Genomic DNA, 12,712 nt, shown 5'->3' with positions numbered 1-12,712 from the left:
AAGGCAGTTGACTCGACATTTTGAGGTCTGATTTTGAGTGGGACACCTTTCCCTGTGACCCCCAGAGACTGAGCATCTACCACCAGTCCTGTCATATACTGATCTCAGCAGCCCTGCTACACAGCAGAGGTCTCACACACACCCACTTTACAGAGTGGAAAACTGACGTCCAAACAGGAGAAGTGGCTGGAGGCTGTCTCAGTCGAGATGTGTTCCCCCCAGCCCCCAACCCTCCAAATCACAAGCCTCTCTCCTCCCTGGGAGCTCCGTGACCACGGTGCCCTGGGGTGATCCCAAATGCCAGGCCTGCCCAGCGCCCCTCACCTCTGGTGCCCATGCCTTCCCAGCCGCAGCCTCCAGGGACGCACTTGGTCCCGGACAAAGACACTTGAGGTGCAATCAGACACTGGCTCCCAGGAAGCTCCTTTTGTCCCGTGCTTCTGGGAGCAAATGACCCAGAAAAACGTCTTGCCACTGACCCCTCTCTTCTCCATTTCCAGGCTTCCTACGACCAGAGACCATCCTGGTTCCTTGCCCACAGACCGCTCTGGGGACTGTTGTGACAACCTTCCGCTCGCCCCCGCCCCCGCCCCCTCCTACACTTCACTGCCCGGAGATTTTACCCAGAGAAGGAATAGAGGGAAACAAGGTAAGGCAGCCGACCCCAGGACTCGCTTCCCTGACTCGATTCCCCAGCTCCTGCAGGTTTGGGCGGTGGTGGGAAGCCCATGCAGTTGTCAGAAGACTCGGGGGCCCCTTCAGAAGTTCCAGGGAGCCCCCACATTGACCAAATGCCAGGTTGCCCACCTGCCACCTCCCTGCCCAACTTCCCATCCTTAGTTTGGAGGATCAAAGGGGCCAGCCTGTGCCCCTTCAGCCCCCTGGCACCACCTGGGCCAACAATGACCCTTTTAGGTCCTGGCTCTGGCGTCCTGGGCTGGTTGCCAAAGTCTGTAACTGCCAGCCAGATAATCCTTTAGAAACTATGTCAAATGCCCACACAGGAGGGTCAGTTTCCTGCTTTCCGGGGAGCTGGGGGGAGGTGATCTGGGATCCTGGGTTCCCACAGTGGGGACTCTGGTTCCAGCAAGGGCCTTGGGATGGTGGGCAGAGCAGGGACTTACCTGTATAGGAGGCTGCGTTGCCTCTGGGCAGGCAGCAGGAGCCAAGGCCTGGGTGCTCGCCTAGCATGGGGGAGGGGAGGGAACCTGAGGTTTGAGCTCTGGCCTCCCCACCTGTTTGCTCAACTTTTCCTCCCTGGTGGTAGCAACAGGCTAGCAGGTCCCGTGCCAGGTGGAACCAGTGCGGCAACATGCGACACGCAACAAGCACAGGCGAACTGGCAGTGTGAGAGAGGCAGGGAGGCTGGCTGGGTGTGTGGCTCTGTCGTAAGGTGCTCTCACGTGGCAGCAGCTGGCCTTAACCCCTGCTCACCCAGAGGCCAGGGACGCTGGGTCCTGCCCTGTGTATGCCATTCACCCCTGAGCCCTTGACATCCACAGTGGGACCAGCACATGGAAGCAGGTCCTCAAGAAAGGTTTGTTGAGTAAATTAGGGAATAAATAAATGAAGTTCCTCCTAGCTAGCCCCCTCTCCCCGCTGCTCCTTTTACAGCCAGAATTGTCAAGCCTTTTGCTGTGCCTTCCACCAGGCGTGCCATCGGGTAAATTGTGGCAGGGCTGGTTTCTTCTCACTCTGCAAATCTGAGAGCAAATTCTGTTTCTGTGCTACAGAGTGACCAGCCAGATTCCTATGTGGAGAATCTTCAATCATTTCCCAGCTGGGTAGCTTTGGGTCTCCTCTGTTTCCTCATCTAAAAAATGGGGGAAACACTAGTGTCTATTTCCTAGGTGGGCAGGGGGAGGGTTCAAAGGGTTGAGTAAATGAGTGAATGTCCGTAAAGCGCGTAGAACAGGACAGGGCACACAGTAGGTCTGCACCTTCTAGCTACAACAAATGAGACGTGGCTAAGTGTAAAATATACGCTGGGGTTGCAAAATGTAGCACCCAAAAAAGATAGCTTGTTATTTTGAATCTCCACTCTAGGTTGAAATGATAATATTTTGGACATGTTGGGTTACATGAAGTACATTGTTAAAGTAATCTCACCTGTTTCTATTTTGCTTTTTAAATTGTGATTATTGGAAAATTTTAAATAACGTTTTGGATTTTGAATTTAAATTGCCTTGCATTGTAGTGCTCTTGGGTGGTGCTGGAATAGGTGCTTAATGCATGTAGGTATTGAGCCTGCCTTTTTTGAACACATCTGTGTCATTTTCAAAGTGTTCGTTAGCAGCTGAAATTACCTGCTGTGTTGTGCTCTTTTATCTGTCTCTTCTAGAATGTCATCTTATTGAGGTCAGGGATTTTGTCTTGCTCATTCTTGTATCCCCATGACCTAGAACAGTGTCTAATACACAGTAGGTCCTCAATAAATATTTGTGGCATGAATGAATGAACAAATGAATGAATGAAAGGAATATAGGAAGGGGGATGGAAGACACTTGGGTCCCTTTTATCTGGTACCTAGTGCTGATGGTAATACCCTTTATAGCCACGAGAGGGCGCCAGAAACCAGGCAACCGGCTTCAGCCCGGCAGCCTCAGTTTTCCACCCTGTAAAACGGGAACAAAGGAGCCCGTGGGAGGGTGAATCAAGAGATCGGAAGCCGGGGCTCCACTCAGGCCCCACCCTCTCCTCCCCATCCTCTGCCTATACGCTCCTGTCCCCCACTCTGGCACTGGTTTGGCTTTGTCGTTTTACATTTTCATTTTTTAAAATAAAAATTTATGCACACATGAAGTTTAAACAGTCGAGTTCTAATTCAGGTTTGTTAAAATTAGCCAAGTGGCATTGTCGCCCTCCAATTTCTCCCTTCCTGGAAGCTCTGTCCCCTTAACTTCTTTTAAGCTAAATCAGGTTGACATTCACTTCCTCGTCTCCAAATAATGCCTGTGTTGCCACTTCTTGATTTTTCAGTTTTATATTGACTTCCCACCAGGAGAGGTTTAGAATCAATGATGAAATTGATTTTTTAAAAAATTCTTTCATTTTCATGACCCTTATCACTGACCCAAACCCCAGTCCTTCTCTGGTTGTTTGAACTGGTGCTCCTCAAACTCTCTCAGGCGTCAGATTGTCTCAGGGTGCTCACTGAGACCCAGATGATGGGGCCCCACTCAGAGTTTCTGATGCAGGAGGTCTGGGGTGGGACATGAGATTCTGCATCTCTACCAAACTCCCGGGTGACGCCTCCCCAGCATCCTAGACAGCGATGAGGAGCCATGTCTCCGGAACCAGACAGGTCTGCGTGAAAACATCCCAGCTCTGTCCTTCACTATGGGGGTGCCCAGCACCCCCACAGAGGAGATTGTTAGTTATGAGTAAAACTACAATTAGCAGCATTCATTACTTCCCAAATCATGACCTCACAATTAATAACTGCCCAGTCATGCCGTTAATAAATTCACCAGTAGACTTTAATAACAATAGTAACACAATTATCCTTCATATAAATAACACTGATTCACAGCATGGTTCTTTGCATGATTCTCTGCGCTCCTGTTGGGGATGATAATAGTTTTCATCTGCTTGATTAATATTATCAAATATTTATTGTTTTTTAGGTGTAAGGTTCTGTGTTAGGTACTGGGAATATATCAGTTGTAAGAAAACAGATCCCTAACTTATGGAGGTATCCCATGCAAAGGCTTTAGCTCTGAGACTAGCATTTAATAATGATATTATTATGTATATTTATCATTACATTATAAATAGCATTATATATAATATTAGTACATTATATATTACATATATTAGTACATAAATATTACATTATTTTTTAAAGATTTCATTCATTTAGTTTTAGGCAGAGGGGAAGGTAGGAGAAAAAGGGAGAGAAACATCAATGTGTGGTTGCCTCTCACATGCCCCCCTACGGGGGACCTGGCCCAAAACCCAGGCATGTGCCCTGACTGGGAATGGAACCAGTGACCCTTTGGTTTGCAGGCCGGCCCTCAATCCACTGAGTCACACCAGCCAGGACTAAATATCAATATTACTTATATAGTATTTATTTAATATTACAATTCTGTTTATAATGAAACACCTAACAGTAGTTTGTGTTGCTTATAATGTAGTGGTAATGTATTAGTTGTAAGTATTTCTATTCATGTATAATATTAGTACTATTCAATGTTGACTGGAATGGCGCTGCCCTCCCACACCATAGGCGCGTGGGGGCGCTCGAGGCACTCCCGCGGGCGCACTTAGGCCCCGCCCCCGAGCTCCAATAGGCTGCAGGCGCGGTGCGCCGTGGCGCAGCGACTGGCCGCGTCCCCGGCCCTCCCCCTGGTCCCTGGGCTCGGCTCCTTCCCTCCGCCCTGCAGCCGGCGGCGGTTGTTGTTCAGCGGCGGCGGCCGCTGCTTGGGTCGTAACCTCCGGCCGCCCGCTCGCTAATCGGTCCGCGCGCGCGGCTATGGAGCTGGAAGTGCCGGACGAGGCGGAGAGCGCCGAGGAGGGGACCGTGACCTCGGAGGTGACCTGGGCTGCGGAGAGCAGCGCGGCGTCAGGTAACGGTTCCGGACCTCGCGTCCCTTAGTTCTCAGGGAATGGACCCGCCTGCCCCCCCCCCCTGCTGGGGCCCAGTGGTCCGGTCCAAGTGCCGGGGGGTAGTCGAGACCCGCTGCAGGGACACCGGAACGTTCCACTCAGGGGTGCTCGCGGGGGGATGGAACACCCTACGCCCGGGTTGGGGGACTCGCCGCCAGGGGCGGGAAGGAGGCTGGAACGCTCCACCTGGGGTCTTGGAGTGGCACCGCCTATTTTGGGGATCTCTTGGTGGGGGGGCGCCGGGCTAGGGGTGGGAGTGGGTGCAGGGCCCCATTCTGAGAGTCTGTGGGTGGAGCATCCTGCTTTGAAAGCGTGCGGGGAAGACCCCTCCCCCCCATTTAGGACGCGTGGTGGGTGAGTGTTCCGCCTCCTGCCGAGGGCGTTCGGGGACGACATCGCTCAGCCTTGGTGTGGCTGGGTTGCTCTGAGAGTGTGGAATGGTGAAGTACCCCTGTTCCATTGAGGGGGCCGTGTCTCCAAGGTGGGGCATGACAGGGGGTGACATTGTTTCAAATGTGCCCTCTTGCTTGGACACATTCTCTGGGCCACACACCTTGCTGGTATCAGCTTCTTGGCCTCACCCCTTTCTCTTCACAAACTGTCACCCCTATAGGCACATCTTATTGGCTGGGAAGGCCAGGGGCAAGTGGGGTGGAGGAGGGAGGGTCTTTGTGGCCATCTGGGTCAGCCTCCTGACTATCTCATCTCTCTTTGTGGAAGTCACTAGACCCAGTTTCTGGGGCACCGTCCTTTTCTTCCCTATCTGAGCTTTAGTTTGCCTTCCTCTCTCAGGAGGGGGCTAAGGGCATGACATCTCAAGGCACCTTCCATGTCGGGGCTTTTTAAGCAGACCTGGGAAGAGTAGGCCCTTCTGATCCTTCTCCCTGCACACAGGGGTCTGCTGGAGCCATGTAGGTCCATTGCTTCTTGGTGCCCCTCGTCTTGGCCTGCCTTTCTTGCCCTCCAGCAGAGCAGGCATGGTGGCAAGCCAGCCTCACCTAGACCCACCAGCTCCAGGCGTGCCTCTCCCTGGGGTGGAGTACAGAGCCACTGCGGTTCCTCAACAGTTGAGGTCACAAGCTTTCCAAATAGGAAGTTTGCTGATCTAAAGAACCCTGTGCTCCTCCCAAGTAGCCCTCGTGGGTGGAGTCCTGTAGACACCCACATGGGCATCCATCCCCCTTCTCCCCCAGGCCTCCAGAAGCTTTCTTGGCAGTCAGGGAGATGCTCTGCTGCCTGAGAGTTGGGAGAAGTGGGGAGAGAGAGAGGGAGGATATGATCCTGTGCTTCGGAAGACTCCCACTGCTTCCTTTCCCACTGCCATTTGGAACCGTCTGGTAGATGACCTGTTTCCTTCCGACCATCCAGTCGCCTCGCCTTCTTTCAGCTGGTGCCTTTGCCAGACTAGCTCCTCACGTGGTTGAGGGCCCAGCCAGGTTCTTTCTCAGCCCGTAACCTCCGTCACCGGCCCTCTGGCCTGGCTGGTTAGAGACAAACTAGCCGCAGACTACGTGGCCACTGGAAGGCTGCAGAGCAAACCATTTGTCTTATCAAGGGCCGGGTGAACCCCCTGGGGACAGACAGAGTCCCAGCTCCTGGCTCTCGCTGGGTCTGAGCATGGGCCTTGAAGATATTAACTGGCCCTCCCTGCCTGTCACTGAAACCCACAGAAACCTGCCTTCCCCAGCAAATTACTTATTTTACTCTCCTTAAAGAGCTGCCTCTCCCCCTCCAAACCCACTTCTCTTGACATAAGTTCTGTGACGGTTGGGTAATGCCGTCCGCACTCCCTACTGCAGTACGAATGCATAAACACATGAATGGGTCTGCATGTCCTTCGCCGGGATGGCTCACGCTGCACCCGGGTCTCTCTTTTCAGCACTATTGACTTTTTCGGCCAGAAAAGTTTTTGTTTTAAGGAGCTGCACTGGGGGCTGGAGGGTGTTGAGCAGCATCCCTGGTCCCGACCCACTCAATGCCAGGAGTTTCTTCTCCCAGTTGTGACAAATACAGTGTCCCAGATATGGCTTAGTGTCCCCTGGAGATAGTCACCCTGGGGGAGAACCACTGCACTATACCTGTTATTTTGTAACTTACTTGCTTTTAATCGATAATAGTCTGGATTTTTTTCCCCTATGCTGGTATCAATTAATTTTTCAGAGAGAGAGAATACTGCATTGTGGCTCAGAGGGTGGGAACCCCAGAGTCATACTTCCTGGGTTCCCCTGAGGAGCAAATGCCTGGGCCTCTCTGAGCCCTCAGTGTCCCCATCTGTGACATGGGGTGAGAGTGCTTGATGAACGTCAGCGACAGCTGCCCTAGGCACCAGCCACAGCTGATTCACCAGCCTCCTGCTGAGGGACATTCAGGCTGTTTCTGGAGTTGCCTTCTGCTGTTACAGGCGGTAAATGACTCGTCTTTGAATGTGGGTGCTTCAGTCCCTGCAAGTTGGAGTCCCACCTTGGAGTGGCTGGGTCGGGGCCAGCAGATTGAAAAATGACACCCAACGGCTCCCAGGCAGGTACGGCAGGGGCCGAAAGAGACTGTCTGTCTTCTCATGGCATTGCCAGCTCCAGGTGTTATCAGCTCGGTCGTTTTGGCCAATCTGATGGGAGGTGAAACGAGTATCTCATTGGTGTTTAGAATCTGGTTACTTTAAACACCTGGGCTCCTGAGCCCTGGTCCGGAGAAGGCCTGATGGGATTCTTCATTGGCTTTTGGGGGTTGTGTGGGCGCCTCGTTCCTGGGGGCTTGGACATGTTCATGGGGCCAGCTGTGGGCTTTGGGGCTGAGCTGTGGTCTGCTGTTTGAGAGCCATTTCCCCCCTGTCCTTTTGTTCCCATGGTATCTCAGAACAGTCAGCTTCTTCCCGGGCCTCCCAAACCCTCCCACATCTAATCTGGTAGCCAGTTCTGTCTGCTCTGCCTTCAAAATGCACCCGGCATCTACCCACTCCTCCCCCTCCTCTGCCTCCACCTGGCCCGGCCCCATCATCCATTGCTGGCCTGGTCCCGGTCGCTTCACACGCTCCCGGCAGCTCTCTTCAGAAGGCTCCCATTAAAAAGTGAGTCAGATCCCATCCCTTCTCTGCCCACAACCTCCAGGACTCCCAGCTTCCTCCGGGTAAAAGCGCAAGCTGCCTGCGGTTCAGATGGTCCTCCATGACATGCTGCCATCCCCTTCCTGCCCTCACCTCCTCCTTCTCTCCCCCTCGCTCGCTCTGCTCCAGCCACACAGGGCTCACCGTTTCTCCAGCACACCCGAGTCCTGCCCCAGGGCCTTTGCATGAGCTGTGCCTGCTGCCTGGAACACTTGTCCTTCATATCTGTGTCATTTGCTTCCTTAGCTCTTTCAAGTTTTTGCTGAAATACCTCCTCCTGCATAAGGATGTTTGAGGGAGGCCTGGGAGAGGAGTAGGACGACAGCACGGTCCAAGCAAAGGCCTGGTGTGCTTGAAGAACAGTGAGGGCCAGCATGCCTGGGGTGGGGTGGGCAACACCGCCTCTGTAGCTGTGGGCGAATGGTAGCCAGGGGTTGCAACACCGCTCATCCCCTCACTGAGAGTGAGTTGTGGTCTTAGGGGACAGGAAGCTCCTAGTGTGAGTCTTGCCCTGGCCACTTTCTAGGAATGTGACCTAAGGCACATGGACTAGCAGCGCCGGTCTGTCCTGTGAAGAGGCCTTGGGGGCTGGACCATCTTTACCAACCCGGGACACTCCGCCTCAGTGTCTCTGTCTGTGAAGTGGACTTGATGATTGTGCCTTCCTCGTGGGGCTGGACTGAGCGAATGGAGGTGCAGAGCCCTTGGAAGGGTTCCTGGCGTGTAGCCAGGTCCACGTGAGTGCTGGGGCTTTCCCTCCCTGGGTCCACACACAAGGCAAAGGGGCTGCATGCCATAAACTGCTGCTTGCGGAGCCTGGCACAAGCTGGGGTGTGCCGTGGGGCCCAGGGCACGTGAGCACGTGCAGCTGCCTCATGGTCCTTCCCCAGTGCGTACTGGACATTCATCGAGTGCCTGCCATGGGCCATGGGGGGTTCTAGGTGCCTAGGGCAGTCACATCCCTGACCAGGGGATTCCCTCGCTGCCCTCTGGCCTCTCAGATTGGTGGGGCTGGGGTGGGGCACACAGATAAGACCAGGGGCTGTGGTCTGTGGCCCTCGGGACAAATCCTGTCCACCGCTGGTTTGTGTCACTGAAGTTTTATTGGCACACGGCCACGCCCATTCACTCACACAGTGTCCATGCTGCTGTCACGCTGCAGTGGCAAAGCTGAGTCTCAGGACAGACCTTATAGCCACAGTGTGGAAAATGTTCACTCTCTGGTCCTTTACGGAAAATGTTTGCTGGCCCCTGAGTAACACCGTGTTGGGCAGGGGCGGGTGTGCAGAGGGGAGTGAAGCCTGTGGCCATGCGGATTCTGGGGCCTGCTGTCGGTGGGCAGGAGATGGGGCGACTGGAGTGAGAGACAGCAGCTGAGGGTGGAGCTTTCAGGCAGAGGGGACATGCAAAGGCTCTGAGGCCAGAATGGGTGTGATTTCTCTGAGCTCAGAAGCTAAGTCAGTGTGGGGCAGAGGTCGAGACGGGCAGGGCCAGCAACATGGGGCCCTGGAGGCCTGGCTCTGCCCCAGTTTTGTTCTGAGTTCAGTCGGTGGTGCTGGTGGGTTGGAGCGGGGCAGGGGACACGGAGTCAGGTTTGCAGAGCGTGCTCTGGCTGCTTGGTGGGAGAGGGGCTGTGGGGGTGGGGTGGGGTGGGGCATGGGGGTGGAGGGAGGTGAGGGAGAGGAGGAACCCAGGAGGGTTTTGGTCTGTGCGCCCTGGAATTGGTGGCAGCGGGGAGGGCCCAGGAAGGAGCAGGTTCGGGGGCTGAGCTTGCACTGATGCGGGAGGAGTGGTGAGGGGGTTCTGCCCCGTGGGGCCTTGTGGACTGGGCAGGGTGGCCTGGGGCTTGGCCTGGGGGGGGGGCTGCCTTGACCTGGGACGGCGTTCCCCTGAGCATGTGAGGTCCCCACTTTCCACCTTGGTGTTTCCTCTGAAGATGAGGGCAGTGGGGTCCAGAGGATTTAGGGGGACAGAAATAGGTGAGGCCCGCAGGCTTTGGTGGCACACTTTAAATGACACCTGCATGAGCTGGGTATTCACAGAGGGGGAGGGCCAGGCTCCAGGGGGATCCTGGGCCCCCAGGCCTTATGTTCCTAAATCCTGCCACTGTGACCGAGTCTCATGTGACAAGGCATGTGACAAGGCAGGTTGAGACCCCGCTGGGGATTTTCCCTCGCTGCCAGCTGGACTCACAGCCCGAGCTGCGGGCTGCCCTGTGCAGGAGATTAGTGGCCACAGGGATTAGCCGGGGAGCCCTGTGTGGCCCTGTGCCGCTTCCCGCCCACCAGCCTGCACCGGAGGGAGTGGGGCCACTTGGGTGGCCCCAGGTGCCCGAACCAGTGGAAAGGAAATGTTTTTGGAACTGATCTGTCTTTGATTGAAGAAAGGAACCCTAACATTTTGTCACAATTGTCCCCCTTTCTCTTGCCCATGCATCACGCATATGTGTAACGGTCTTTATCCTGGATGGGGGGGACATGGGGTCGCTGTTGAAGGTTTAGGGGTTTGGGCTTCGTGCTGTTTCTCACACGTGTCCTTATGTGCCCCCTACCGGGAGCCGTCTTAGCTGGAAGCGCGTGGAGTGTTTTGGAGATGGCACTGTGTGAGCCGGTGCGGGGGCGGAGGGGGCAGGAGTAGATGGAGGAGAGCAGGGACACAGAAGGAGAGCCAAGAAATGGGTCCCTGCAGCCACGGGAGGAAGTTGCTCAGCTGTTCTGTGCCTCAGTTTCCTCATTTGCAAAGCAGGATCACAGACACGTCTTCCTTTCTGGTTCACTTGAGGATCAGATGCGTCAGTTACCAGGAAATGCTCAGGATGGGGCCCAGCCTATGGCGGATGCTCAGGAAGTGGGGAGCAAAGGCACATGACTTAGGCTGGGCAGCCCAGGGCAGCACTGTACACCTCCATGTGTTAGGGCGTCTGGGTGGCCATGCAGGGAAGCTCAGTCAGCCTGGAGTCTGCCCCCAGGGCCCCTTGGCCTCTGGCTTGGGGCTTGGTGCGAGCCCATTTGGCGGTGTGACTGGGCCACATCTCTGTCGGGGGCCCTGGGCCTCTCTCAGGGTGGCTTAGGACCCACTGTGTGACAGACATCCCTGCAACTCAGTGGACTGTCTTCGAGGCTCGTTTCTCACTTAATGCCCAGTGTCCCTGGCAGGTCAGTAGGAAAGTGGGCTCGTTGTAATCACCCAGAGACGCAGGTGATGGGCCTGCTGTCACCCTGAAGTGGCAGAGGTGCACATGCAAACCCTAGGCCATGGCTGCGGTTTCAGTGGTGTTACTTGATAGGGCCCCCGGTCAGGCTCAGGGGAGCCCGGCTTGGATAATACATTCTGAGGGTGCTGGACAGATGATGACATTTGTGGTGGTCAGTCTCACGCTCTCATCATACTGCAGAGTGTCACCTGCAGGTTCGTCTCTGTTGGCTGAATTCCCGGAGGCAGAACTGCCGGCATGAAGGCTCCCTCCATGCGTGTGCCATTTGGAAGGTGCCACCTGTGTTCAGATGCACCTGGGATGCGCCTTAGTCAGGTGTGGGGAGGCCCGCAGATCAGGAGATGACTACCGCTGGGGAAGGGTGTGTCACTCACAGTTGGGGGGCGGGCATGCAGGGCACATGGGTGAGCGCCAGGAGGCAGAGGGGGGAGGGGAAGGCATGGGCCTTTTGGGGGGGTTGTTAGGAGACAGTGGACAAGGCAGGGGAGGTACACTGAGCAGGCTCACAGTTGGCCAGTTGCTTTGTCTGATGGGGGCGCCAATACTTGGCCCTCGGGTGACTGGGGGAGGGGGTGGGGGTTTGTGTGTGTGACTTAGATAAGGAGGTGGGCGTGTGTGGGGGTTGCTTGGTTTATACATCGGAGGTGCACTCACTGGGAGCTAATTGTGATCTCCGACTTGGCCAGTGCCAGGACGGGACAGCCCCCCAGGTTCACAGGCCCCGAGATGCCAGAGCATCATCAAATACGGGAAGTAAAAAATGGGACTAACCCGGAGGTGGATGGAGCGGCCCGAGTCCCCCGGCAGTGGGTGGTGCCTGTGCCTGCTGGTCCTCTTCTCCGACCTTCACCCGGCCTGTGGGTGCAAAACGACATCTCGGTGTAGTTGCGATTTGGATTGTCTCCTGGATAGGAGCGAAAGCTCTTCCTACAGTTTTTCCTTTTCTGTGTCAACTTTGTTTTATTAAAGATGTATTCCAGCAAAAGGAGCAAAGACAAGCCTGAGGTGGAGTCACTTGCCCCCAGGTCACACAGGGATGGGACAGCACACCCCGGCAGTGTCTGTCCTTCGTCAGAGCTGGGAGTTGGAGCATCACCCCAGGGAGTCAGGGCCGCCACGGAGGCTGTCTTCTTGTTATCCTTGCTTGGGCGAGTTCTGGGGGGCCTGTTCCTGGCCGTCTCAGGTCTGCACTTACAGACCCCTCTTCACCTCTCGCCCCGTTTGCGCCTCTAACCACACACTTCTGAGCACCCTCAGCTCATCTTCTGGGAGCCGTATAATTTGATCTTTCTCATATTCAATTGAGTTACCCATCTCATTGATTGGTAGGCACTCTTTATATATTGTGGGAGTTTTTTTCTTTTAATCTACGGCACAAGTGCAAGTCACTTTTCTCCACCTTCCTTACGGTGCCTATTAATGCCAGGCAGGTAGTTTCGTTTTTCCATGGTCAAATGCATCAGTCTTTCCTCTTATGGTTTCCCAGTTTGGTCTTATAGACAGAAAATTCTTCCCTGTTCTGAGGTTATAATTAAATTCTTCTAGTACCTCTGTAATATCACTTTTTTTTAACATTTAAATTACACTATGTTTGGAATGTATTCTGCCATAAGGCATATGAGGGTCTAGTTGATTCCGGCTTTTCCAGGTGGCTCAGGTTGTCTGAGCCCGGCGTTCCGGAGAGTCTGCTCTCCTCACCGCTTTGAGACGCCACCTCGACCCCTGCACCAGGCTCCTGCACGCGGCTGGTCTGTGCCCGGACTTCCTCTTCTGCCCCACACGCCTCC

At 54.8% G+C, this 12,712-nt stretch overlaps 2 protein-coding genes across 11 annotated transcripts in view; one reads left to right on the top strand and one right to left on the bottom strand.

The window, feature by feature from the left end:
- The window catches only part of TJP3 (tight junction protein 3), a 29,094-nt gene extending 27,717 nt beyond the window's left edge, over positions 1-1,377 (bottom strand). The window contains exon 1 of one of the 2 annotated variants that reach the window (XM_036034309.1): positions 1,125-1,377. The gene's annotated coding sequence lies outside the window, so the exon portion shown is untranslated. Of the gene's footprint in view, positions 1-814; positions 888-1,124 lie in introns of those variants that run through there. The other variant, XM_036034310.1, reaches the window with a different exon arrangement.
- Positions 244-12,712, top strand: part of PIP5K1C (phosphatidylinositol-4-phosphate 5-kinase type 1 gamma) — a 56,614-nt gene continuing 44,145 nt past the window's right edge. For 2 of the 9 annotated variants that reach the window (XM_036034315.1, XM_036034314.1), the window contains exon 1: positions 267-649. In XM_036034315.1, coding sequence (XP_035890208.1) covers positions 298-649 — 352 coding nt within the window. In that variant the 5' untranslated portion in view covers positions 267-297. Of the gene's footprint in view, positions 650-4,305; positions 4,572-12,712 lie in introns of those variants that run through there. The other 7 variants (XR_004904986.1, XR_004904985.1, XM_036034313.1 and 4 more) reach the window with 7 other exon arrangements.

This window comes from Phyllostomus discolor, chromosome 8 (assembly GCF_004126475.2).
Source record: "Phyllostomus discolor isolate MPI-MPIP mPhyDis1 chromosome 8, mPhyDis1.pri.v3, whole genome shotgun sequence".
Classification (NCBI taxonomy): domain Eukaryota; kingdom Metazoa; phylum Chordata; class Mammalia; order Chiroptera; family Phyllostomidae; genus Phyllostomus; species Phyllostomus discolor.
Note: the sequence above shows the minus strand (reverse complement) of the source record. Positions and strands in the feature narration are given on the sequence as shown.